The 26,105-nt window shown below is 42.4% G+C and overlaps 1 protein-coding gene across 1 annotated transcript in view; it reads left to right on the plus strand.

The window, feature by feature from the left end:
- Positions 1-26,105, plus strand: part of LOC306741520 (NT-3 growth factor receptor-like) — a gene marked incomplete at both ends in the record, with an annotated part of 183,263 nt that overhangs the window by 109,519 nt on the left and 47,639 nt on the right. The window contains 5 exons of the mRNA XM_079223823.1: positions 3,066-3,178; positions 4,241-4,424; positions 5,246-5,269; positions 6,110-6,156; positions 8,480-8,582. Coding sequence (XP_079079949.1) covers positions 3,066-3,178; positions 4,241-4,424; positions 5,246-5,269; positions 6,110-6,156; positions 8,480-8,582 — 471 coding nt within the window. The remainder of the gene's footprint in view (positions 1-3,065; positions 3,179-4,240; positions 4,425-5,245; positions 5,270-6,109; positions 6,157-8,479; positions 8,583-26,105) is intronic.

Consider the following 26,105-nt stretch of genomic DNA (forward strand, 5'->3'; position numbering starts at 1 on the left):
CAACAAACACTGGATCAAGTGGAGCCCAGCCTGGATTCGTGTGGAACAAATTGTATGTTGGACACTTATAGAAAGAAGTAGGGGATATTTATTGACAGTTTAAGTTTCTGTTTGTGCCAAAAGAGGGACGCTATGCCTTGAATTGGCAAAGATTCTGGTCTTTCTCCATTTGATTACGTTGCCCCTGTGTTTGCACACATTTCCCTCGCTATTGCATATTGTCTCCGTCTGCCATCTGTTCATGGCATTTCCCAGCTCGTCGTTTGGCTGATTTCGTGTCTTGCTGAAAGCCGCTTACATTTTTCTTTTGACATTCCCAAAAAAGAAGAAGCTGTCTACCGTCACTTTAGGCGAACACACATCTGTTGGTGTGCATTGGATTCAGTGATCCGACGTGTTGTCTTATGGATTGTCTCTCTCTTGACCTATTTGTTTAAAAGAAACACCGCTCACTGGCATCGCCTTAGCCGAACCCTTTGCTGTGGCCTTCGTCCTTGTTGTTCTCTGCTGTTGTCTTTGTCCTCATCTTGTCTTGATCGTGTTGAGCACAAAGGGACCTCACAGCTGACCTCCCGTGCTGCATCCTCGCTGCCTCCGTATGAGTGCCGTTTATCAGCCCACTCAGTTTTGCTCAGACATCAAGCACACAGCTAGCCGCCGTAGTTACATCCCATCCATCCACGTCTCGGCCTGCAGCCAACGTCGTCGCGCTCATCGATTCACCCGAGAACAGCGAGCGGTTCGGCAGGAAGTCGCTTCAGCTGAGGAGGACTCCCTTCTGCCTGGAAATAACGGATGATAATTACAGCGATGCTTCCCCCGCGGAATATAATTATGGGTTTACTTTAAAAGGAAAAAGGCCACACTGCCCGCAGTCCAAAAACAAACTGGGACAAATTACTGATCTCATTGCAATGACTCTGATTCCATGTTCAAAACATGACAAATGTATGCTGTCAACAGTGTGATTCACTTTTTTTTCAACATTGTTTGGCACAAACATGGAGACAAACGTGAAGCACAGTCAGAGTGACATTGAAGGGGATGTGTGCATGAACATGCCATCAAAGATGTTTTCGTCATTATCAGTACAAACCTCCAATGTGTGCAAATTATATAAACATCGTCTGCAACTATGGCTTGACAGCAACACATGAACTGCACCAATGTTCATTGAAATCGTCTCATTGTGTCACGCACCATCATTCTGTGTGTAAAGGTTGTTTTTTTCCTGCGTGTTTGCAAAAGGTTCATGAGAAGCCATGAGATACCCGAGCGCCACGGCACAGAAAGGCCGGCTTCCTGTTGAGCCTTTCTTCTGTTGCATGATGGGACGACAACTGCTATTCGTTCTGCAACCCTGTGTTGTACAGGAAATACACTTTGGACCTCGAGATGATGAGATTTTGGCTCGTGCCGATTGGTGATCAGAGTGTATACCGATGATTGTTTTTTCTTGGGCCAGTTCTTCAACAAACTTAGTTTAAAACGTTGCACTGCGAGTAGAGTAGAGGAAGAGTATTTGACGTTATGGATATATATATTGTATTGACTGTCTTTAAAAAGAAAAAAATGTCAACATTCAATTACAATCGGGAGAAAATCTTTACCACAGCAAATAATCCGATTTTGAAAGGCTAAACATCAACAAATAAGGATTAAAGCAGAATGTTTCGTTACATTAAAGCATTTTTGGGGGAATTTGATCAATTCAACTATCGGCAACCTCAAGTAGGCACAATCAGACGTTTTGAAGATAGAAACAATTGTTCATCCCTCATATCACAAAAATATACATAAGCCCTCGACCCTGATCGCGAGATTACCATTAACTTTACTCTGGATGTAAATGCTCTTCAAAAGTTCTCATGAATTTGGTGACCCCTGACCTTTCCTCTAGCGCCATACATTTCCAAACAAAATATCACAATCCAATTGCCCACACATTATGATACAGGATCACATTCATGTTCCACAGTTGATACCTTTCCATATTTCATACCTAGTGACCTTTCCTCAAGCGCCAGCCCTTAGCACAAACTTCAATATTTTTCCACTTACGGTATTGTGTGTTCACATTTGAGAGGCTCACGCATATACAGCCTTTTGCAAAGGATGAAAAACAGACCTGCATTGGCTCTTCGAGGGGCCAATTTAGTTGTTCGTGCCACCTCAAGACATTTCCACGTTATCTCTAATTCATGAACAAAGAAGAAAAGAGAGAGGGGTCTAACAGGAAGTACGTGGCCGGTTTGTGCAGTGAGTGCCAGCTACACCGCTAAAACCCGACAGTAGGTACAGGTATGCTGGCGACTGAAATGGGATTTGGAAAAACACTAAACACAAAAATAAATGCTGCAAGCGTGGCTTTAGTTTTGCTAATTCTTTTTACTGGACGATTATTAACACCCAAGGGTGCTTTCATTCAGAGCCTTTTTTACTCTCTGATGCATCCACTCAGACACATACTCAGCGAATTGTTTTGAGCATCTGGAGTGTGAAACTCATCCAAGCAACTCTGATGATGATGTGTGTGTGTGTGTGTGTGTGTGCGTGTGCGTGTGCGTGCGTGTTCATGTGTGTGTGCGTGTGTGGTTGTATACACTCGAGAGGATGAATTCCATTTGTGGCGGAACGTCTAACAACAGCGATCGTCTTTCTCTGGTGCCGGTTTTACATTTCTCACCGTGGGCTGCGGAAGGACGATGACACCGTTATGCAGCAGGCCGCAAAAACTGTGTTTGCATTCGCAAACCGCTTTGTCTGTAAACAGAGAGAAACACGAGTGCAGGAACACACACACACACACTCTCCCAATCGATTGGAACAGAGTGTGACGAGACGGGCATATTAAAAATGATAATCAAGGTCTCTCCTATTTTTTTGTATCCTCATCCGTTTCCTCTCCTTTCCTTTCATGTGCTGCCACAATACATCCACTGTAATGGCCGACAATATCAGCTTCACTTACTTAATAAGTGAATAATACCTTTACTTAATACCTTTACGTGGCCCTCTGCTTCCGTTACAAAATGGAGCACTCATCTGCGCTCTGCTCTCCTCAGTTCCTCCCTCCATCGTGAAGCTGAAGGAGCCCGAACGCCGCCATGACACCTGCATAGAGTTCACCGTCCGAGGGTCGCCCCACCCGACGCTGCAGTGGTTCTACAGAGACAAGGTGCGTGTGTTCCACACAAATCACGATCCGATCAATCTACTGTGCGGTGTATATTTTCTAGGTTGTGTGAAATTTCATGTTTCTGAGCAATCATTCGTTTATGTTAAAATGTATGAAAATCTTGGCACAAACTGTACAATGGAGAAACAAAAGCATGGATGAGATTTCAAAAATGAATCCCAGCACATTCATTTACAAGGCGTCGGCAGGACGAGAGCAAATACATTTTAGCTGTTAGCTTAGCATTTAGCAACCAGTGGGCAGCAGGGTCCTCCTTGGCTAAATTATTAGGCAAGGGTACATGTTAACGTACTCCTGATGTGTTCAAATGTATTGTCATATATTTTGGTTCTCGTTGAGGAACTTGAATAAATGCAGTCGTTGGAAATGGACGTTTTCACAGTGCTATAACGTGGATATTAGCCAGACGGTGGCCAGACAGAATGAAGCGACCAGAACACCCGAAATCTGGTGTCTGGCCACTGGGTCGCTTCATTCTGGGAAAAGTATGACTTTTACAATGTGTTGTGTGGTTTACACTGATTTTGGGACAGTTGAAATTCTACTACAACTAGTTACATTTCACCACCGTTTACAAGTTGAGGATTCTGGTAGGGCGTTTCGGTGGCTTTCATAGACCAAAATAAAGCTTGGGAACCACTGGTCTAAGATTACATTTCATTTAGCTGACGCTTTTATCCAAAGCAACTTACAATAAGTGCAATTCCATGAATTGAGGATGAGTACAAACTCAGAACAACAAGAATCAAGAAAGTACAATTTCAATAAAGTTAAACTACAAAGTGCTATCAGTATGTACCATCTAAGTGCTACTAAAGTGCTTCTACGGCGCTACCTTCCTTATTCAAAGTGTAGTTGAAAAAGATGTGTTTTTAGTTTGCGACGGAAAATTTAGAGACTTTCTGATGATGAAGATGATACTTCAGAATCGGTATCGGGAAGAAAAAACATGTTTTTAGTTCGTAAATGACATTACACAAAAGGACTTTACTCAGGGCTTCATGGCATGATGTCACTGTTCATTTGTTCTGTCACTTCCAGGAAATATCCCACACTGAGTATGTGCGTCCAGATATGGACATTTATCAGGACTACATCGAGGGCTGCTTGACCTTTAAGAACCCGACGCACCACAACAATGGCAACTATACTCTGACGGCCAGCAACTACCTGGGAGTGGCCACCAGTAGCGTGTATGGGCACTTCCTCGACAAGCCCTTTGAAGGTGAGTTGGGGCCACATGTTGAGTTTGTGTTGCATCATATATCTGCCTCTCAAGTGAAACCATCCAAACAGAACCATATAACATACCTTTAGTATTATAGCATTGCTGTATTAAGTTTTTAAATGGTCACGATACGGTCTGGAAGCTGGCGTTTTGCTCTCCTTGTTATTCTTTCGACATCCGTAATGTAATACTATAAAAAGTTCCAACTTCTTTCAAATTTTCACTTTTAATTTCTAAAACCGCACATATTTGCTCGATCCGTCACGCGAACCTTTATAATACGGGGACATTTTCTCCCATGTCCCTCCCCCCGCGCCTCTGACAACCGTGGCTGGAGGCATTGTGTTTTTTGGGGTTGTGAGTCCTTCGGTCCGATCCATTCTATTCGATTTTGTTGATCAAGCGTGGAGGTCTCCGTGACCTCCTGTCCGTCCCTTCCTCATCATCGGTTTGGCCCTGAGGTCGACACGTTGTGGTGCGGTGTCATGCCTCCCATCATGGGCAGCCCCCCGGCTGCGTTTTCACATTGCACGGCGTGCCGTGAAGCTTATATTTAGCTGAAGTGTAAACGAGGACGCGGAGAATTAAGTTATATTTAGACCGCAGGCGACGGTCTCGTTAGCGGTGTTATTTCTGGTGTTTTACGTGTTTCACACCTTCCACCCAATGCTTGGTCTCTAATCTCGACATTTGCTCCGGTTAAACTATTTCCATCTCTCGGTTTTGCTTTCCTCACGTACACTCAGATACCATACTTATCCTCGTCTGTGCAGCGTGTCTCACAGCGCCTTTTCTATCTGCTCTTTCATCTTCTACAGACCCATACACAGACTATGATTATGGTAAGTGCTGTTTTTTTTGTTTTTTTTTCCTTCCCATTATAGTATCACGGTTTAGATTTCCAGGCTGTCGAGAAGGAGTCAACTTCTCAACGTGACATCCTCTACATGTGTGCATTTTTACATTTTATACAATTAGCTTGTTATCGTTGATATGATATTATTGTGTCAAAGACATGACTCGTGACCCGGAGAAATCCCACAGACAGACCGGAGAGCCAGAAAGTGAAGTCCGCTCTGTTTTAAATACTGCCATCCAATACAGCAGCTCAGCCGTACATGCAAACCCTTGTAATAAACTCAATACCTCTTTGTCAGTCAAAACTGAACATTGTTATAATTGCAAATGCAGAACGTATGGCTGAGCTGTTGCATTGGATTGCACTAGATTTTACAGATGTACCTCATAAAGTTGCCACCGGATTCACGAAGAATGGATCGCTGTTGGCACCAATTGCACTCGCAAAATCGTCAATGATTTTTGCAGCTGAGAGCAATTAGCTAATTTATTTAACTTTTTTTTGAAGGGGAATGCTTCATTTTGAAGATTTATATTTTCCCTGAAATGTGATCTTTACAAACAAACGATTTATTGTAGGACTGTACAGATTGTGTTCAGCGTCTGTCTATTAACTGGCCCATAACAACATAATTAAATTACTTTCATCTCTAAGTTATGTCTTTTACCTCCTTTTGTCTGCAGCTCTCTGTTCTTTTTCGATTTTTGTTGTTGTTGTCTGTGATGACTTCGTTGCTCAGTTTCCCTGCAAGAAGCATCAGGCCTGTAAACTGTTATGATTTTCCAAAATCCCAGACTGTATCTTCTTGCGTTTGTCCCACCAGTAACCCCGACGGCCGAGACTCACAAACCCGACGAAGATCATTTTGGGGTGAGTGACTGAAATGTGAAACATGCCGAGTGTTTTTTTGTTTCTTCAATTGCTCCCGATCACGCACTCAGAGCGACAAAAGCCCATACTGGAAAAACTCCTAATCCCAAGCCTGTATTGATGATTGTATTAAACAGGGTGGGGCGTTTTAAACACGTTGCGTGAAAACAAGCGGATACAAATATATTTTCAGTGGAGTCAAATGAAAGGACCAGTTTAGCTCACACTTCAGTACAACATCACATTGCATTGCTTCGTGTTTTAAGGTTGAATAGACGAATATTCCCTCATTTTAATGTGGACTGACAATCTCAAAGTTGAATCGGACAAAATGTGGATATGAATTTAAAGGATGGTTCCATTTTGGCTAAATGGGGGTGCTGAATGTTTGATTTTACATGTAATTGCTTGGTTTCTCCCAATAAATCATGAAATATGGCCTATTGTTTAATACATATAGATGAAATGCTACTTTAGAGAAAAGTTTTCAATCAATCTCCTTAGTGAGCGTGAGTATATCGCCACGTAGTTAACATTGCACCATCCAAATTTGGAGGGCCATCGCAGCAGCATGTTGTCGATAACAACAACATGAGGCTACTCTATCAAAATCGAAGAATACATTTATTAATCACAGCACTAATCTTAAGAACATAGCGTTTTTAGAGCGCTAAAATATGTTTTGGATGCATGAAAGAGGCTCTTAAAATGAGCTGGGGGAGGTTCACTGAAACTTGCATTCCTCTCTCTCCTTTCTATTTACAACAATGGAAGAGAAATCGTGTCTCTTCCATTTCAGTACCAAGGACAGACTGTCCGTTATTCGGAAACGACAGCAAAGCTGTCTCTCTTTTAACATTTTTACTATTTCTTTTTTTTACATTATTATAAATAAATAAATCGTAAACATATCTGGAAATGTAGCTCAGGAAACGGACGGCGCTATTGTAATCCAGCCTTTCCTTCTCCGCCGTTTGCCCGATGCTGTTAGCTGCTATCTGCCGAAATCCCCTCGTGGCCGGTGAGCCTGAGAGTCAGTTAGAAATGTAATTGAGTTATTTTTTTTCTCCTGTAATTGACTGGGAAAAGATAACTGTTGGAGCCAAAGGCTTTGGAGAAGCGTAGTGGGTTGGTGTATGTGTGTGTGGGTGCCTTTTTTCCTCCTTTTACATAATTCTTTGTTTAGAAAAACACAGATACCTGCATGCATCTTCAGACCTAAGTGTATGACTGTGATACCGCCATGGCCAAAGTCCCGTTAGCGACCCTCTAGAGGCCGCGGCACTTCATTCTAGCTTATAGCATGAAAGCAGCTCACCAGTGATGAGGCTACAACACATCAAATTGGTCCTAATAGTGGTTGCTGGAGGAAAGCACAGTCGTGGAGTAATTCAAGTTGGAATCGTTCATCCCCTCGTGAATGTGAAGAAGAAGTTCTTAATAATCCCTCTTGGGAGTTGTTCGTTCTCTTCTTACACCCGAATATAGGCCCAACATACACACACAGGACCCATTGACATGCATTACTGTTGTAGCAGAGAAAGATGGCGCCGCCGAGGTCAGGCAGCGCCGCGGTTTGCTGCCTCGCTCGAGGGCACCCACACCAGGTCGCTCCGTATGGTCCGTGTTGGACTTCAACCGGCTGACCCTTGGGATCCCAAGCCAAGTCCCTACAGACTGAGCTGTTGCCACAAGCGCTCGCTAAATGTAATACGGTTCTGCTCACACTCACGGGGTACAGCTTGACATGTTGACCTGATGGTGTCTGACGTGAAAAGTGAGGAACTCAATTGTTAGAATTTTTTTTTAAATGTTGGTCCAATGGGAAATTTAGACTTGATGGTGGGATCAGAGGAAGCATTATTTACATACATACAAATTCATACATACAAATTCGAAATTTGTTTTTGGCAGCAGCAAGCAAAGTTACATAGAAGACACAAAAATATTAGGTATGAAAAATACTCAATATATACAACAAAACAGCAGAGCGCATTACATTTAAGAAAATTAAACAATAATGAAAGTGTGAAAATGCAAAGTATATGCAGTGTATATGAAGTGTATATAAGTATGCACAGTGACTAACTCAACAAGAAAGGCGGTGCAAAGGCTATTGATGTTGATGTTGACTAATTTACGTAGGATCTGCCTAGAGGTGATTTATTATAAAGGCTAATAGCAGGAATGTTCTCCTGTCCCGGTCCTGGTGACAGCGGAGAAAGTGCTCCGCTGTCCCTGCAGTAGGCGTCGTTGCTTTATTCCTATGTATGTTTGTAACTGTCCTAATACTAGTTTCCCTTGGTTTCCCCCCGGTCTGCAGGTGTCCATCGCAGTCGGCCTGGCAGGGTTTGCCTGTGTGATGCTGGTGGTTCTCTTCCTTCTCATCAACAAATACGGACGACGCTCCAAGTTTGGCATGAAAGGTAAGAAGTATCGCTCAATCCAGTTGCTCTGTCTTCCTGAAGATGTCTTAATCAGACTCGCAGTGTGTGTTATTTGCTCTTGAACGACACTTCAAGGTGTGAAGTCTGAAACTGTCTTGCCGTGTCAATATCTTTGTAGTGTTCATACTTTGTTTATTGGACTGAATGCAATGACGAAGGAGTGACAGAAAGAAGAGATTGCAAGAATAATAAAGAGCTGGAAAGATGGGAAGATGTAGCGCACGAAGCAAGTAGAGGAGGTTTCTCTCTTAGCTGTGCAAATATGGAAAGCACATTTTGTCTTCACTCAAATAGAAATTCTAACTCAACTCAAGACGGAAATCTTAAGGATCAAACACATTTACTAAGTCACAGCTTGAAAATGGGGGAGCACAATTGCCTCTCATTCATTTTTATAGAGGGGATGCCCACTTAAAGAGGCTGAAGTGGCCAATTGCCTCGAGTCTCGACTAGAAAGAAAATACTCAAGAATGATCTGCATTTTACAGAAATGGTAAACAGCGATCTATAATATGAGAGGTTTTTGTGTGAAATACGCCATATAAAAGTTAGAATGAAAGCTCTTGGATTTGTTTCATTATGCTTGTAAACTGAATAGGTCTTCTATATGAATCCAGACCAAAGAATTCTCAAGAAGTGTCCAAGGCCTCAAATGCAGAGACAAAGAGTGAAGGGCAGATTTAGAGGCCCATCATAATGAAACGGGATAATTCTCACAAATAATGTTCCTCTTCAGTTCCCTGAAAGCATCAGCAGAGGGAATATTTGCTTGGCATCTTTTTTTTCGTGCACCTTCTGTAATTATTCTAATCTTCTTCCACACCAGGATAAGACATTAATTGACCTTCACACTGATGAGCTGCTCCACACATTCTCCACGTCATACTCTCTGGTTCTCTTCTGTTTTTACCGACAGCAGACTTACCACGTTTCCAGCTTAGCCAAAGAAACGGTGATGTTTCAGCCAGGAGACCGTTGTTGGTACCGCACATAGAACCACACGTCTTGTAACTTGTGTACTTCAGTGACGTCACTTTCGTAATTATTTCATCCCAAACGATTATCTTTTTCCAAACCTAATTAATATGTTTGTTTCCTAACTCCCCATATCACAATCTTTAACTAAACCCAACTAAGTATTTCACAATTTATTCCTGAACATACCCATGTATTTAACTAATTAACTAATTTATTTTGAAAAGACTGTACGAATATTATAAATATGGAATTTCTTTCAAAATATACTTTCATTCCCCGCTCTCTCTTGCTCCTAATTCAATTAATTGTAATGTTGCTCTATTACCATTAAAGATTAAAAAAGTATTTTTTATAACAAATTTTAGAGTTTTAATTTAGAATTTTGGATGACAAAGTTCCTTACTCCATTGAATGTTTTACATTTTAGGAGAACGTGCTCTCTCTTTCTCTCACTCTCTCTTTCGCTCTCTCTCTCTCTCTCTCACTCACACACACTCTCACACACACACACACACACACACACACACACACACACACAAACACACACCGCATGTCTTAGGGGCACACACACAGAAACACCATATCAACCATCTGTTGATTACTTCCATCTGTTCATTTAGTGCCGCCTTACAGCCAGCCCACATTACTGCCTGTAGGGTGAGTGTGCACTTCCACACATGCACTTCCACACACACACACACACACATACACACACACACAGATACTGTGCTGATACTCTCTGTACTGAGTCTCAGACACCCAAAATGGATGCTTTTATAAAAAGAAGACGGAGCCGAGCAAAGCGGCGATGATTCTATTACGTCTCCATAAGTCCTCCTCCTCGTACCCTCCGCTCCTCTGTTCGAGGAGGAAATTACATCTTTGTTTTCTCCTCAGAAGGAATATTGTCATCTTTATCACGCTGTAATCTGCTTTTTAGATCCATAAGTCTTTTAATGTCCAGAGAGGACAGAATGATGTCTATCATGTCTGCCTGCCAGCGTCCGTCTCTCTTTCTCTCTCCATCTCTGTCCTTTTTAAACTTGATGGACACGATGGTATCTGCCTTGTGGAACTGCACTGTATCGTCCACGAGGCTTTACTGGTTTAGCTACACTTGGACTCTATCAGAAGAGTGACTGAGCAAACGGCGGGATGCAAAATATGAACAGCGCTTGCTGTTCTCCTCCTCTTCTTGACTGCGTTGTTGAAATATGTGGGGCTCTTCTTTTTCAGACACTGCAAATTATGGAATGCTGAAAACACAAGCAATCAAACTCTTGCATCACATTCGGGGTTGTTGCTGTGACAACTGAGTCTCCTCTGAATCGTTTGGCCCGGCCCAGGCTCTATAAGGGCTTTTATCATCTTTTTTTTCCAGATTGAATCAAATCTCTGTGTGGTCATTGCTCAGCCGACAAACCAACACGCTACCAACTCGTCAGATACCGACGCACCGAGGCAGCTTTTAACGTCTGTATATGAAGCGTCGGGCTGTTAGCTTCCATGTGAACCCATCTGTGTCAGTATTAGACGGTCAAAGCAACTGACATAGTATAATGAGTGAGAAAGTCTGCTTTAGGGCGGAGGTCGGGGTGGATTGTCGGGTCTAACAAACATGGACTTTCACACAGGAGACCACTATTTGTGTCTCGTGTGAAATTCAACATTTACTTTTTTTACTTCACTTTTGATGATATTTAACTAAGTTACACAACAAGCATATTTATTTTCCTCAACAAATGTACTATTTTAACCCCAAATCGTCGAGAGCGTCACCTGTGGTGATGAAAAATGATAATTGATCATTGTTAAACACATTGCATAAAGTATACTGATCACCAAATTGTGAATTAACCTTTCAAACCTGAACTAGAGCCTAAACCTTTATGAACTCCAGTCTTGATGCTAAGCTAGGCTAGCATCCAGACTCACTTACTTATTGTAAGTCGCTCTGGATAAAAGCGTCAGCTAAATTAAATGTAATGTATTGACTCCAGCGCCGTATTTGACACACATCATCTGAACCCAATCGAAAGGGAATCCTAGAGTGGCAAGTATATTTCAAGTATAGCAAAGTGTTCTTCCTGATTGTATACATTTGATACAACTGAGGTCATGTGATATGCACATTAGCAGCTATACTGAAGCGTTTCTGTTTGCACCCTCGATGTAATTACTGTGACACTCCATTGTGCTGCGTTAGCATCCTACAATGAATGTGGCTTTTCTAAATAGGGGATAGAATCTGTTATAGCCACATAACTTTTGAACTGTGTGATACAGATCTGAATTAAAGTTGTGGAAAGAGAAGGGGCATTGGAGGAGTAAAGGCAGTGCATGGAGAAGTGAGGCCGTGAGAAGATATTTGGGGTTGCTAAGGGTTCCAGGACACGACTACAGAGTTCACCTGCAGCTCTTCTTATTTCTTGATGGATGTTGCATAAAGCTTGTATTACATATTTAGGTATTTTCTCTCCGAGATGGAGAGGTTTTCCCATCGCCAGGCCGTGAAAGGTTGGAAGCGGTATTACCATTTTCTGTCCTGTGGCAACCACGTGAGCAACTGGCCCGAGGCTAAACCGACTAGCCAAGGATATAGCCACGGGCAAGCTATGAAACACCACTGGAAGGAACATTAGAATACACCAGAATATACTGAGGAGTCCCATCGTTATAACAAAAAAGTCTCATCCTTACTGACCTTGATTCTTTGACTAAGTCCTCTAATTGGTTGTGTCTCTAATTAGGGCATGAGACCTCAGAGTGATTTACCAGCTTCTATAAAGCTTTAGGAGAAGCGTCAGGCAGCCTGATCTGTGAGCTGCTATCAAAGGCAACAGCTCACATGCAGAAAAAGCTTTAGTTGAGAGGTCAGGGTTGTATGTGAACAACCCTGACCTCTCAGGTCTACCTTTGGATTGACAGGTTGCTACCAGAGAGGTATACAGCGTCTCCCACACAGGGTCACTAATATACCAAATATGTCCCCTTCTGCTCAATCCGTTTTCAAACCGTCGACCATGAGTGACGTCAAGAGGAATACATTCACTTCTTATATACTCAATGGGATGGATGTGAGGTCACAGTGACCTTTGACCACTAAATTCCAGTTTCATCAGTTTATTCTTGTCAAGATATCTCAGGAATGCTTTGAATTATTTTTGTCAAAATTGGCATGAATGTCCACCTGGACTCAACGTTGAGCTGATTATAATTTGGGGATTAAAGGTCAAGGTGATTTTATGTGCGTCCCATGAACGCGATATCTCAGGAAATCACCAGGAGACGGTTTTCAAATTTGGCACAAACGTCCACCTGGACTCAAGGATGAACTCATTAGAATTTAGTGGTCAATGTGCCTTCACAAAACACATTTTGGGCCATAACTCAAGAATTGATATGGTGACTATTTTGATGATGACTATTTCACACAAAGGTCTAATAGGATACAATGTTGAATTGATGACACTTTGGACAGATATGGATGTAAACACGGTTGTTGGAGGCATACAACCCCAAGGTTCTCTATTCGGGAGTGGGCCCAACATTTTGAATCTGTGAAGACCTCCACCCTGGACTCACTCCCAACCATCACCAGCTCCTCCATGGCTGAAATCATACCAAGAAAGACAAATACATATTTTCTGTCAGTGTCTATATTGGTTTAACTAGCGTTGATACATAAATACACAAGATTACATTGGATTCAAATAATGTATTGCATTATGAACACATTTCTACCCAGAACTTGTGTAAAGTGTAGAAAGAGAAAGTGCTGGAACAGAAAAGAGAAAGTAGAGGAGGAGGCATTCTTCACTTTGTTATTTCTGAATCTCTTTCTCTCTCCATCTCTCTCTGTGTCCCAGATCATAATACCATCTGCTCTGGTGTTTTATTAAAAACCAAACAGCCTCCTCAGGGCCTGCTTTACTTATTCACACACAAACACTGACTAACACTGGCTCAGGCTGTATCTCTGGGACCGCTCTCTGGCTTCTGTGTCCGACAGCTCAGGTTTGCAGAGATTTAGGACTTAGGTTTGGGTTTTTATTTTTGTTTACATGAGTCACTTTCTTGACTTTTATGCAACTTCATTTTTATATTTCCACAGTTGAGTATCATCAATAACGAATGTCAATAACTTATCATCTCCATATGCCTGCATTTATTCTCAAAGATAGGATGACGGTGTAATGCAATATGGTGTTAAGTATATAGCTTTTGGACAATAATAGAGGCATAAGCTATGTAATATATATATATATATATTCTACCAGGATTCATGGTTTCAGCCCTGTCTTTCAAAAATTATAATGATAGCCATATTCAAATAGGTTGCGTTTGCGAATGCTGTTTATAGGGCGCCTACAGCCTACAACGACATAAAAAGGTCAATATTTAGTGTATTTGACTCTGTGTATGCAGGTGTGCGTGCTTGCAGCATGTAGTGCCATGATTTATTGAGAAAGCAAAGGTACATATCATTTATGGGATGCGTTTCATTATTTCCATTCAGAAGATGATATATCTGGGTGCGTTTTTATATGTGCGTGTGTGTGTCTCTATCTCTCTCCATCCGTCCGTCCACTGCTAACATCAGTATAATATTTAACATGGTGGCATTGATTCACACTTTTTGAACCACATTTTATTGACATCATATTTTTGGATTACTAAGCATTCTTTTCTTTGCGTGCCTAATGCTGCGTTCACACCAAACGCGGCGCGAATTTGACGCCCGACCAGATTAAATGCATGTTTTTTGGCTGACGCAAAGTTGCGTCAGACAATCAACGTTGGGAATCGGCGTTGGGAATCGGCGTTGGGAATCGGCGTTGGGAATCGGCGTTGGGAATCGGCATTGAGAATCGGCGTTGAGAATCGGCGTTGAGAATCGCCGTTGAGAAGCTCTGCCCGTCATCACCGCCGTCTTGCTGTTGCTGAATCAAACTGCTGCTGGTCTGCTGCTGAAGTAGCGCTGGTAGCGGCCGTCATTCAGACGCTGTTGTAGGACTACGGATAATATTATGAACCCAGACACGATGGAGTTTGATGTTCCCACGTACAAGTATAAAGCAGAACTAGTGGTTATTTCCATGGTGGATGGCGGAAACGGTGACTGTTTTTACGGAGATAAGCCAGACGCAGTTCCTGGAGGATTCGGTGAAATTCACCGAGCTGTGTGCGGCTACGGATGGTGTTATGAACCCAAACACGAGGGTGTTTGATGTTCCGACGTTTTTGGGACTTCCACAACAAGTAAAAAGTGGTTATTTAATCCATGGTCGATAATGGAAATGATAGCTCTTTTCACGGAGACAACCCTTTGACGCGGCGCGAACATTCGCAACGCGTTTAGTGTGAACACACTTTTATTGTCGAGCGAATAAACTGGCGCGGTAAACAGTTTGGTATGAACGCAGCATAAGTAAGACAATTACATGCATGTATGTTGAACTGTCGCTCAGCAAATGACAAACGGAACTGAGCGCCGACAACACTGGAGCTTCTCCTCTTATGTCGGTCGGAGAGCTAGTCAGCTGTTAGCAACCTGTAGAGGTGTTTAACTAGGATATCTAACAGCTAACTGGGCTAGTGCAGCTAACAGGGCTAATGGTGCTAACAGCTAATAGGGCTAATACAGCTAAACAAGCCAACAGCTAGCTAACAGCTAACTGACAGTTTCTGTGAAGAGGGGGCCTTCAACAGTCATCATGAAGCATTGCACAGTGAAGCTGCACGTAGCTGGAGCAGACAGCTGCTTAGATTAAGATGAGTGTATCTGTTGCAAGTGAAAAACACATCTGATAGGCTTGCGGTCTAGACGGAGGGTGGGGGTTAGACAATTGTGGTTTGAATTCTTCTAATCAAACAACACCGCAGTAGTCGTTGCCGACACACTGGATGGCAATCTGGACTCTACTGAGTGCACTTTTCTAGTTCATGAAATCATTCGTAATTGATTTGAATCCATTTAGGGCAATTATTGATGATAATTAAGAAGATGAAACCAAACAAACACCAGCCTTTAATGGTAATACCTTAACTGTCTGACGACAAGAAAATGAGTGTCACAGGCATATACTCTTCATCACTTCCTGAATGTTGACTTGCTTAATTACATGGCTCATGTGTGAGCTTTAATCGGTAAACTGAGCATTTCAGCATTAATCCACCCGACTGAAGAGTCCAATAAGCTTACGCGATGCGGTCACACAGTAACACGTAGTCAACTATCACTGTGCATTCATGTGACGCGCTCACGCATCACAACACGGAGTCACCGATGAGTTAATGGGCTGTGACACGATTCCACAGGGGCACACCGTGCTTACAGTCAAGAGTGGCTGTAACAGAAGGTAGCCTCCTCACAGAGATGCCACAACACGTTCAACTCTACTAGACTGTTAATAGTGCATTCTGTGGCAAAATACTTGCTTTGTGATCGATATAGTCGTCTGTGCAAATGCTCAGACGACTAATGACAACAATGCAACATCTTTACATTTAAGTTGCTGTGGCGCTGCGGCTTCTAAAATTCTAATTAAAGAAGTGAAATCGATACTTAACAAGAGAGAAGAAAAAGAAATGGAAAGAGGAAAAGAAAGTGCTCCCCTTACATGAGTCACACCAGATGAATGAAGGTATTTATCCCGCACACGTCCCCTTAAGGAAGACTGCACGCTTACTGTTCATTACCATTTAAATAGGACCATCAAACATATACATAATTACACTCTTAGCTTCTCTCCTTCTCCAGTGTAGATTTAAATATCGCTTTGTTACACTACGACAGTGTGGCGCCTTCACACGCACGCACACACGCATGCACACACACACACATGCAGTATCTCCCCAGACAGGGCGCTCATTGGTTCACGCTCGCAGTGGTTGAAAGCCTATGGGAACAAGGAACTGGCTCATTACAATTAGAATAAAGAGTTATCATCGTTTCCTCATGACTGGCTTACGAGAACATTAGCAGAGTTCAGAGAGAATCGCTTTGTGTTATTTCCGGCATGTGCCACAGCCTTATAGAAATCCTGCAGGGATTTTGTCTGTTTGATACACGCTTCTGGCTAATGACTTGTGTGTAAATGAAAGACAGCAAACGCTGGATGACAGAAGGATTTCTTGGCTTGGATCTACAGTGGAAAACCTCCTGGGATTGATGCCCGCTTCAAAAATAAATAACATCGTCTCGTTCCATGAAATGTGGGCTGTGTGACCAGCCTGTATGCATGAATGTCACTTAACAGTCTCCATAGTTAAGGGGCTACCTTTAACTTTGGTAATTTTACTCAGTGTCGTCCCTAGATGTCTCCGAGCCGGCAACGTGATGTTTACGGGTCGTCAGTACGTACTCTACGTCCCATGCTCCTGATGCGTGGTATCTCAGGAAGGCCTTGAGGGAACTTAAATTTAAGGATGAATTGAAGCGATTATGGTGGTCAAAGGTCGAGGTCACTGTGGCATCGCGTAACAGGATCGCCTACGGCGAATATATTCTCATTTGGTAAAAATGTCCACTTGGACTCAATGATAAACTGATTAGAATGTGGTGGAAATTCTATGGAAAGCATTTCTTTTGTTTGATTTTTAACCATATTGCATGTATTTGGGTTTTCATATGGAGGCACTTATAATAGATACAATACTGTTTTCCCACATTGCTTTGCTATGAGTGGTCGGAAGCCCAGAAGGTTCAAAATGGAAATGATTCATTCTCTGGAGAGCAGGAATGTGTATAAATAAAAGTATATTTTATGACGCACTACATTTTCATTTGTTTTGTGTCAAAGAGAAAACTTTGGCCTGACGTTGGTGCTCGAGGAGAAGGTCTGGTGGTCATTGAAACAATTACAAGTAGTGTTCATCCTCTGTGGATCAAGAAGGTCAATAGAAATTGAAATGGGAAACTGGTCACTTGCAGCTTTGAGTTGACCAAAGTGCTGAATGGACAGATCAACGTCGCTACCCATAGTCAATGAAACACATCTCCACAACACAACTTTCCAAGTCTCTATTAGGGTAATTTCAATGGACAGTATATCCTTTAATACAGCTGATTTTTAATGACACGTGTGATCACTCTTCGAAATATTTTCAATTTATTAAACACTGCACTTACATTTGTTGCCTTTTTTAATTGATGCCAACTTGGAAGTTTTCCTCTTAAAACAATCCCCCCCCTATAAAAGGCATATATGCCTATTTTCTCCACATATAAATGTGTATGCCTGCAGAATTATTTGAAATGATCTATAATCCCATAAAAGACGATACAGGAGCTTTGAAATGATTACCATTATATAAAATAAACCCTCCTGGTATGATTTCTTAATTGAGATAGGAGTTAATCCATTTTTCACAGCCCATGCTTAATGCAAATGCTGTCGACACTCTATTGTAAATAGGCCTCTTAAATTGCTGAAAGAACGACGAGTGGTGTGAGATTTCCCGTGGCAGCACACTCCTTCAGACTGACAGTGATATGGCAGCGCTGGGGGTTGGCTGGAGGCCAACACGAGTGCTTCATGGTGGACAGATCTGTTCCTCGCAGGACCCGGCAATGAATTAAACTGACAGAAACGTGCAGAACAGGCCTCATAACAGTGACATATCTGCATAAATAAATGTAAGAACATCTCTCGGCTCATACTACAGCAGCCGCTTGTTGGAGTGGGAAAATGTTTACAGCGCCACTCTGCTTGGCTCTATTAGAACAATTCCTAATAGAACAATTTGCGTAATAAGTCAAAACGATGTTTTGCTGTGAAGGGATTTGATTGCTCCCACTCAGTGAGAACTGTTCTGGGAAAGAAAAAGGAAAAAAAGCAAATCTGTTGACTCTCCTGTTAATTATATACAATGTGAGGAATTCTGGAATGGATCAATGATGTAATCACATATACACATTACAGTACATCCCTCGTTTATACAAAATATTCAAATTCAAAGTCAATTTGAAATCAACCACCAAGTTGATGGAAGCACAGTACATTTCACGTTCAATACTTTTGTTAATATACTTTTAAATTAGATCAGAACAGTAACACAAAATACGAGCATTGCTACTAAATTCAAGTACGGGTCCATTTACCTTGTGCTAGTTGAAGTCAAACCTCAAGTCAAATGTTTGGGTTTAAATAACTACAGAAGTGTAAAACCATAGTATGTAGCTGTGTTGCATCACTAGCAATGATCTTTTATCCATTTTAGAATTATCCACAAATGCTTTTGAAATTGCTAAATTATTTCTTGGCAGGCACAAACCCCGGTGACATGCACGCACAAACACACGCACACACACACACACGTCTAATTCGCTCATGTCTAAAATATCGGCATGTGTTTTTCTGAGTTTGGTGGCAGCTACAGTGTGTATGCTGGTCTGGCTGTTGCAATCCACAGAGGAGAGGTTTACTTTGCTTTGCTCGGCTCGACAGTGAATGGAGGATGACTCATAACAAACCCCACTGCTTTTTTTTTCTCTTCCCGTCACTCACCCAGCTCTCACTTTCTCACTGTTCCCCATATCTCAGTAAACCAAATAGAAAAAGCAATGAGGGATAGGGCTGGGTAATATTTCAATATTATACGAGACAAGATATTGTACTATCGTAAGATGGCATAGGTGTTGTCTTTTCCTAATTATTCTAGCTGTTCCATTATTTGCCTTCACCCACTTTAGTCATTAAATCCTCTTTACTGATGATTCACTATAAAAAATATTGCTAAAATATTTTGTGAAAGCAGCAATAGTCAACCCTCACAATATCGATAGAGTTTTTTTGGGGAAAATATCTTGATATTTGATTTATTTTGTTCTATATTGCCCAGACCTAACAAGGACCAAGAGATCCTACACCTCCTCTTGTGTTAAAGAATAACATGAATCTGAAGGTGATGCCACTCACTGTACAGTCCATGTACAGTTTACTTCCATACCTTCCAATGTACAGGATTCTTAGATGTTAGGGTCATTACTGTAGATTAAGTTCTCTTCTTCAGGTCCAAACTTCAGTAATAGTCAGTTTCTACCTTTTCTGGGAAGTCAGGAACTTCACCTGCAATTTGACTTGAAGAACCAGGGTCACATCTGTCCTCACGTCGGAGCTCTTATACAACCTTTGCATGACCCAATGAACAGAAAATCATTGATGATAACCAAAGTCATATTTATTTTACAATTTCAGTACTCCAAGTTACTGTGGAACTTTTAACTGGTTAAAAATTAATTCATTTTCAGTTATCCGTCACTGAAATGAGTTTGTCAGAGAGTCATAATGTCAGTTTGGGTAACTATTCGCTTCATTGGCCGGCTGTACTTCCTGATTTTCTATTCTGACTCTAGGCTCAGCCTGCCCATCTGTATTCAGAAAGCATTCAGGGAAACTACCCCGTACTTTAAAATGTAATCCATAGTGTGACACCAGCATCTGCACCAGCACACATTGCCTTCCGACGGTGGTAAAATATTGCTGTCTGTACCACAAATACCAGATGCTCAAGACACTCAAGGGAGACCTTAAAGTAATTAAAGCATTCACCGAGTCATACGATAAACCGAAATAACCCCCTGCACGAGAGAGTGAGCTGAGGAATGAGGATACCAAGGACAAGAATGTAGAAGTTCAAAAGATTTGTTTCGAATAGTTTGTGACTCAGACCAGAACTTGGATCTCTGACTTTAGAACTACTATCATCATCTTTATAATTAAAGCTGCATGAGACAATTAGGCTTTGGTGAGAAATTAATCTGTTTTATCACTTAAAGTCGGGATCACTGGTAAAAAGAAACAATGGTGATTGTTGGTGGGAAACCGAAACCTATCAGCAGCCTCTCCATCAAACTCTCACGCATTGCTGAGCCTTCCAACCACCTCTCTGGGGGGAGGTGTGGTGGTAGGAAGGTTGAGTCCGACAGAGTTCTAATTCAGGAAGTGATTGCCAGTGGTTCTTAGTTAAAAGTAGGTATTTAAACCCATTATTGGCCCTAAAATGCTACAAATGGCATTCTCCAGTGTATTCACCACCTGGTCCCCTATATGTCAAACCGAACTCCAGGAATCTTGGCTTTATATTTGATCCTCAATTGAAATTCCAACACCATGCCAATAAATTGGTTAAACGCTTTTTTTTTTACTGTTTAATATTGCAAAATACCCCCATTATTATTGGCTTTTGATTTAGAGCGTATCATTTAAGCCTTCATATTTACACATCTTGACTTCAGCAATGCCCTTTTTTACTTGCATCAGACAAACTGCCTTGGCTCGTCTTCAGCTTGTACCAAATGCAGCAGCTAGGCTCTTAACAATGAAGGACCGTGGATCTCACAGGAAAAGGGATCTTTCCTCGGTTGTTTTCCAATCCACCATCCAAGGTTTTTCGGAGGGGTGGCGGGGGTGGAGGGGGGAGTTTTTATCTTATCCAATGCGATGGTCTAAGGGCTGATGATGTCATTTGTTGTAGAGATTGTGAAGCCTTCTGAGGAAAATTGGGGATATCGGGATATACAAATAAAATGTCATTGAATCACTCCTACTATAGCGTCACTGCCAGGTTCAGGATTGGTTTCAAGGTTATTTTAATCACACACAAGGCACTCCAATGCCAAGTGCCTTGTTTCCGAACAACAACAATCGCCCACTTAGGTCTCCAAATCAAAACCTGTTGGCTATTTTGGTGCCAAACTCAAAACCAAAAGTGACTGCTCTTTTCCTGTCCTAGTACATTTGTAAATTTGTGTGTTAACTGGGTTGCGTTTCTATTAATCTATGATTTTAATTTTTCTCTTGAAACTCTGTGCACTTTGCATTTTCTTTTCTTTACTGATGTTACTGTAAACCGCATTGTAACTGGTAATGAAAGTGCTATATGGATACGTTTCACTTCATGACTTACTTACTATTGGAACAAAATAGAAATCAATATGCAATATGTACTGGTCATAGAAAGTTCAACTACAGTATATTGCAGTGTTATTCACAGCTAAGTCAATGCTCTATTATATGCACTGTGAGTTAATGAAAGCAGCAGAATATGCATGTGTCGTTTCTTTCCGTGTCTCTACCCCAGACCTTCAGATCAATATTTCAAATTGTCGACTTGTGATTACAGAACTATTACCCATGCTGTGCTGAAAAATTAAAACTCTCACTCATCAGGCATTCACTGCACTTCCTCTCATTACTGGCCTGGCCTGGAGGGAGAGGGATGGGGGGGAGGGCGGGGATTGTGAAGAGAACCTGTGAGAGAGAGAGAGAGAGAGAGAGAGAGAGAGAGAGAGAGAGAGAGAGAGAGAGAGATGAGAAAGGCGAAGCCATGCGATATCTGGTAGCTGTTGGGGTGGATTTTAGGAACACCGAGGTTTCCTGTCAAAGACTCCTTGAGCAACACAGCTAAGGCCCTGCGGCACTGGTTCGCTCCCACAGAGTCTCTCCTCTAAAGGTTCAGCTACAGTCTTGTGGAGGGTGAAGGTGTCAATTGAAATAGAGGGATAATAACTACTGTGGAAAAAAGGGTATTTTGCCATGTCAGCTGGAGAACTGTTGAATGCCAATAGATCATAGCTCTTGGCTCTGAATTATAATTACAGCTCCTTCAAAATGCATTGACCTGGTTTCACACGGTACACAGTGTTCTCCGTGGTGAAAGTGTTTGATTGATCAAGTGGGACATTAATTCAATATTGTAGTGACGATGACACTAAAAAAGAGGGGCAGTTGAAAGCTTGGGCCAATTGTGACAGTGTGTCTTCTACCTTGCGTTTGCATGGCACCATCTCCCTAGGATTAAAATGAAACCTTCAAAGCACAGATACAATCAATGCACATAATGCTTTTAAGTGTCTTGAAGGGCACGAACCAAGAAATTATTGCATACACCCAACATTTAATTATGCCATGTTCTCTCATTTTTGTCCATGAACCAGTCTTTTCCATACACACGCTCGAGAGGAACGATACTGAATAATCTACTTTTCCTCTGATACCAGTCAGTTAATATCAGTGAAATCTTTCTCTTGTTTTTGGCATTTAGATGTTATACCAACCTGAACTACAGAAAGCTAGAAAGAATATATAAAAACCTCCGTCTTGTTCAAGATTCAACAGGCTTTCTTTGATTCCTAGAAGTGTTTTCAGATCTGATAAACCCTGGACCAAATTGTTTTTCAGCCTCTTCCAATGGGGTGTATCCTGATCTGACACCCCCATGGTTAGGGTTGTTGACACTAACCAACTGGTGAGAGTCTGAGTCATGGCAGAAAGAAACTCCGGAACAACTTCCAGCTTCTTTCCACCCTTACCCCTGACCGACAAGAGTGTAAAGACTGTGAAACACGACTCACAAGCCAAATAAATGCCACGGTTAAGGTTTAGAAAGGTTAATGGAAGCAGTGTGGTTTTGGAAGCAATACTTGCTTTGCTGAGGTCATGGTAACATTGTGGTTTGAGTCAACGCGTTAATCTGAATCATCCAAATGGGTCCACTTCTACAGAGTGCCACAACAACTTGCTTCCATCACCGTGAAACGGAGCGAAGGAATGAATCAGAGGGAAAGCTTTCATCCCTCATTCACTTCAGCATCATTCAGGAGACGAAGATGGAGATGAAAGGGAGGTTTGGAGGTAAAAGTGGCAATTGTTCCAGTTTGTTCAGTGTAAATCCTCCTCTCTGAGTTTGTACGGGAGTGTGCCTCGCTTCTGCATAGTGGAGTGCAAAAGAAAATAAGCAATGCGACGTCATGCGGCAATTAGGGCTGTGCGATATACCGGTTGAACCGGTATACCGGTCTCATTTTTCCGTATGGTATGAATTTTTTATATGTTCACAGCTTGAAGCTGAAGGAGCAGCGGACCGAGCTACTTACGTCTCATGTTAACTCACTTGACTCAGGGTGTGCAAAAAATTACATCGCCAAAAGGCATGCTGGGTAAGTGACACTGCCCACACAGGAAGACTTTTCTTGTGCAGGAAGAAGTCTTTTCCTGTGCAGCAAAGTGGGCGGGCTTTACCCATCATGCCTTTTGGCGATGTCCTATCTTGCACACCCTGAGTCAACTTCTATCCGTGAGACGTAAGTAGCTCAGACCGCTGTACACTTATCTGTGACTGTAAACACTAAATGTTGCTGCCTGCGGAAGAATGACAATAGTCGTTATGGCCGCGCAGGCGCCATTAGTATCAAGGGATTCTCCTGGGTCCTAAATGCCTCCACTTTTAGCTCCCTATGTACCAATCAAAACAGCTGCTGGCAGCGAGTGGTGAATAACGATGGCGGTGGCGGTCCTTTTCGGCGTCAATAAATTAATGTGTTTATTTGGAAAAAAAATCATCATCAGTTTCATGTATTAATCTGAAGGCCTTTACAGACCAATAAAATGCAAGATATTCGCCTCTTAATATTTCTTAACAAAACTATCCCTTCCGTCAGTGATACCATTAGTGACACAGAGCAGCATCTGCCAGACTGTCTGAGGTGAATTGGTGCACAGCTTAAGCTACTGGCAGTTATTTTATTGAGTTTCCTTTTTGCCAAATACCCTCTGGTAAACAGTTATGCAGTGTATATGTCTAGGGCTTTTATTGTGAAAAATAAGAATACAGATGGATGGGAAACTCAGTGACTGGTATCTGAAGCAACACGCTCACACATTTTATTTCCAGTAACAGACAGGCGGTCGGTGAGGGAGGGCGTCAGCCGGCCATTGTGATGGCTTCTTGTTTGTTGGCTTTTCTCTTGTCCGTCTACATAGCCTCTGTGACATCCTCCTGCCTCCAACACGCACCCCTCACCCCAAAGCCCCCGAGCAGCAAACCAATTATGGAAGGGAGGGGAGCGGGGGGGGGGGAGAGGAGAGGGAGAGAGGGAGAGAGAGGGAGAGAGAGAGGCGGGGCAAGCCGGCTGCTCAAGGCTCTCAGATGAGAATGCTCTGCCTGCCTCTATCGTTTAGCATCACGGAGATAGAGCGGCGCGGAGGAGACGGGTAACGTATGGGAGCGAGACGAGAAATACGGGGACATGGGAGAGAGGAGCGAGCGAGGTAGGTTCAGTGAAGGAGAGAGAGAGAGAGAGAGAGAGAGCCCGCTGGGAGCTCATGCCTCCTTCGCTCCGGGGACACTGGGAGGTGTTAAAGGTGAAGTAATTATCAGACACCATTTAGCAACACCGTGCAGAGCCCCGCACTGGATAAATGATGTGCTATCAATTTACACACTCACCCGTCCCTCCGCGTACATACGTGTGTGTATTCTTAGATTGGAATCTTAGAGGAAGCCAATTTTAAGTTTAGACCTTCAGAGGGAGGACATGTCCTTTTGTTGTGAAGTAATTCCAGCTGGTCCCCCAACAAGGACGTTTCTAACAGACCTACAGCGTCGGAGCCTCAGGTTCATTCCTACAAAAACTGCATTGGAAGAAACGTATCTTGAATTATTAGCTTATATTATCTAAATATTCCAGTCCAATTTCATTGGCAACCGTGGTTGATTAACAATAAAGACAACTCCTATGATCCCACGCTACTTTTTGATGTCATCAAAGTCCTTCTATTGTCATTGTTTTGTTTGCCTAGAAGCAAAGATTACACACTGTGAGTTAAAGCTGCATTTTGTCGATATCTTAAGAATACCTCGAGGAAACGTAATAAAATTCCGCACAAACAAAGGATAGGTCGGCTAAAGTAAAAGTTCACTGTAACCTCACACAGACTGTTTTACTGGTTCGCGGAGACATGCAACCGGGAGGAGGTCCTTTTGGATCCAGGTGTGACAGGAGAGGCTGTACAACTGAACGCTGAACAAGAATATTTTTTACCAAAATATTACAATTATCTTTCATGAACTGAAAACGCATTGTGAAAGGGATACAGTTCTAAGAGGAAAACACAGACAGCAACACCATTGTAGTGGCCTCTTAATCCCCTTGTAGCCCCGCCCTAAAGCGTCCCCTGCTTTATGTTTGACTCTAAATGGACCATCATTTACTAAATGAACATCATGCTGTATTGAAGAAGACTTGAAACTAGAGATTGAGACCATAACCTTGATAAACTGTGCTAATCTTGAGATAATGGAGCATACTAACACACATTTGTTTTGTGCGTGGCATGTTGCGGTATCATAGATGCTAAAGGGCCAGATGCTTCACAGCAGGGTGGAGAACAAACACACACACACACACACACACACACACACACACGCACACACTGTGCATGTTGCTGTGTGACGGATGCTTGCACTCAGTCCTCTGCCTGATTTACATCATTCCAGTGCACGTGAGGGAGTGAAAAGGGAGGCCCTGTTAGTTTGTCTGTTTGTGTGCTTGTGCAGGGCAGGTGTGAAGGTGTGAAGGGGGCATTTTGCAAAGCGTCTGTCGGCGTAATGATTTACAGGTGTTGTGAGAAGGAAGAAGAAGGTCTGAGGGGATGACAAGAGCGAGATGGAGGGCAGAATTCACAGTCATCATAGAGCCCCGAAAGGAGAGTGTCATTCATCTCGACTGCGTCGGTG

The sequence above is a fragment of the Taurulus bubalis genome (genome assembly GCF_910589615.1).
Source record: "Taurulus bubalis genome assembly, chromosome: 9".
Lineage (NCBI taxonomy): Eukaryota > Metazoa > Chordata > Actinopteri > Perciformes > Cottidae > Taurulus > Taurulus bubalis.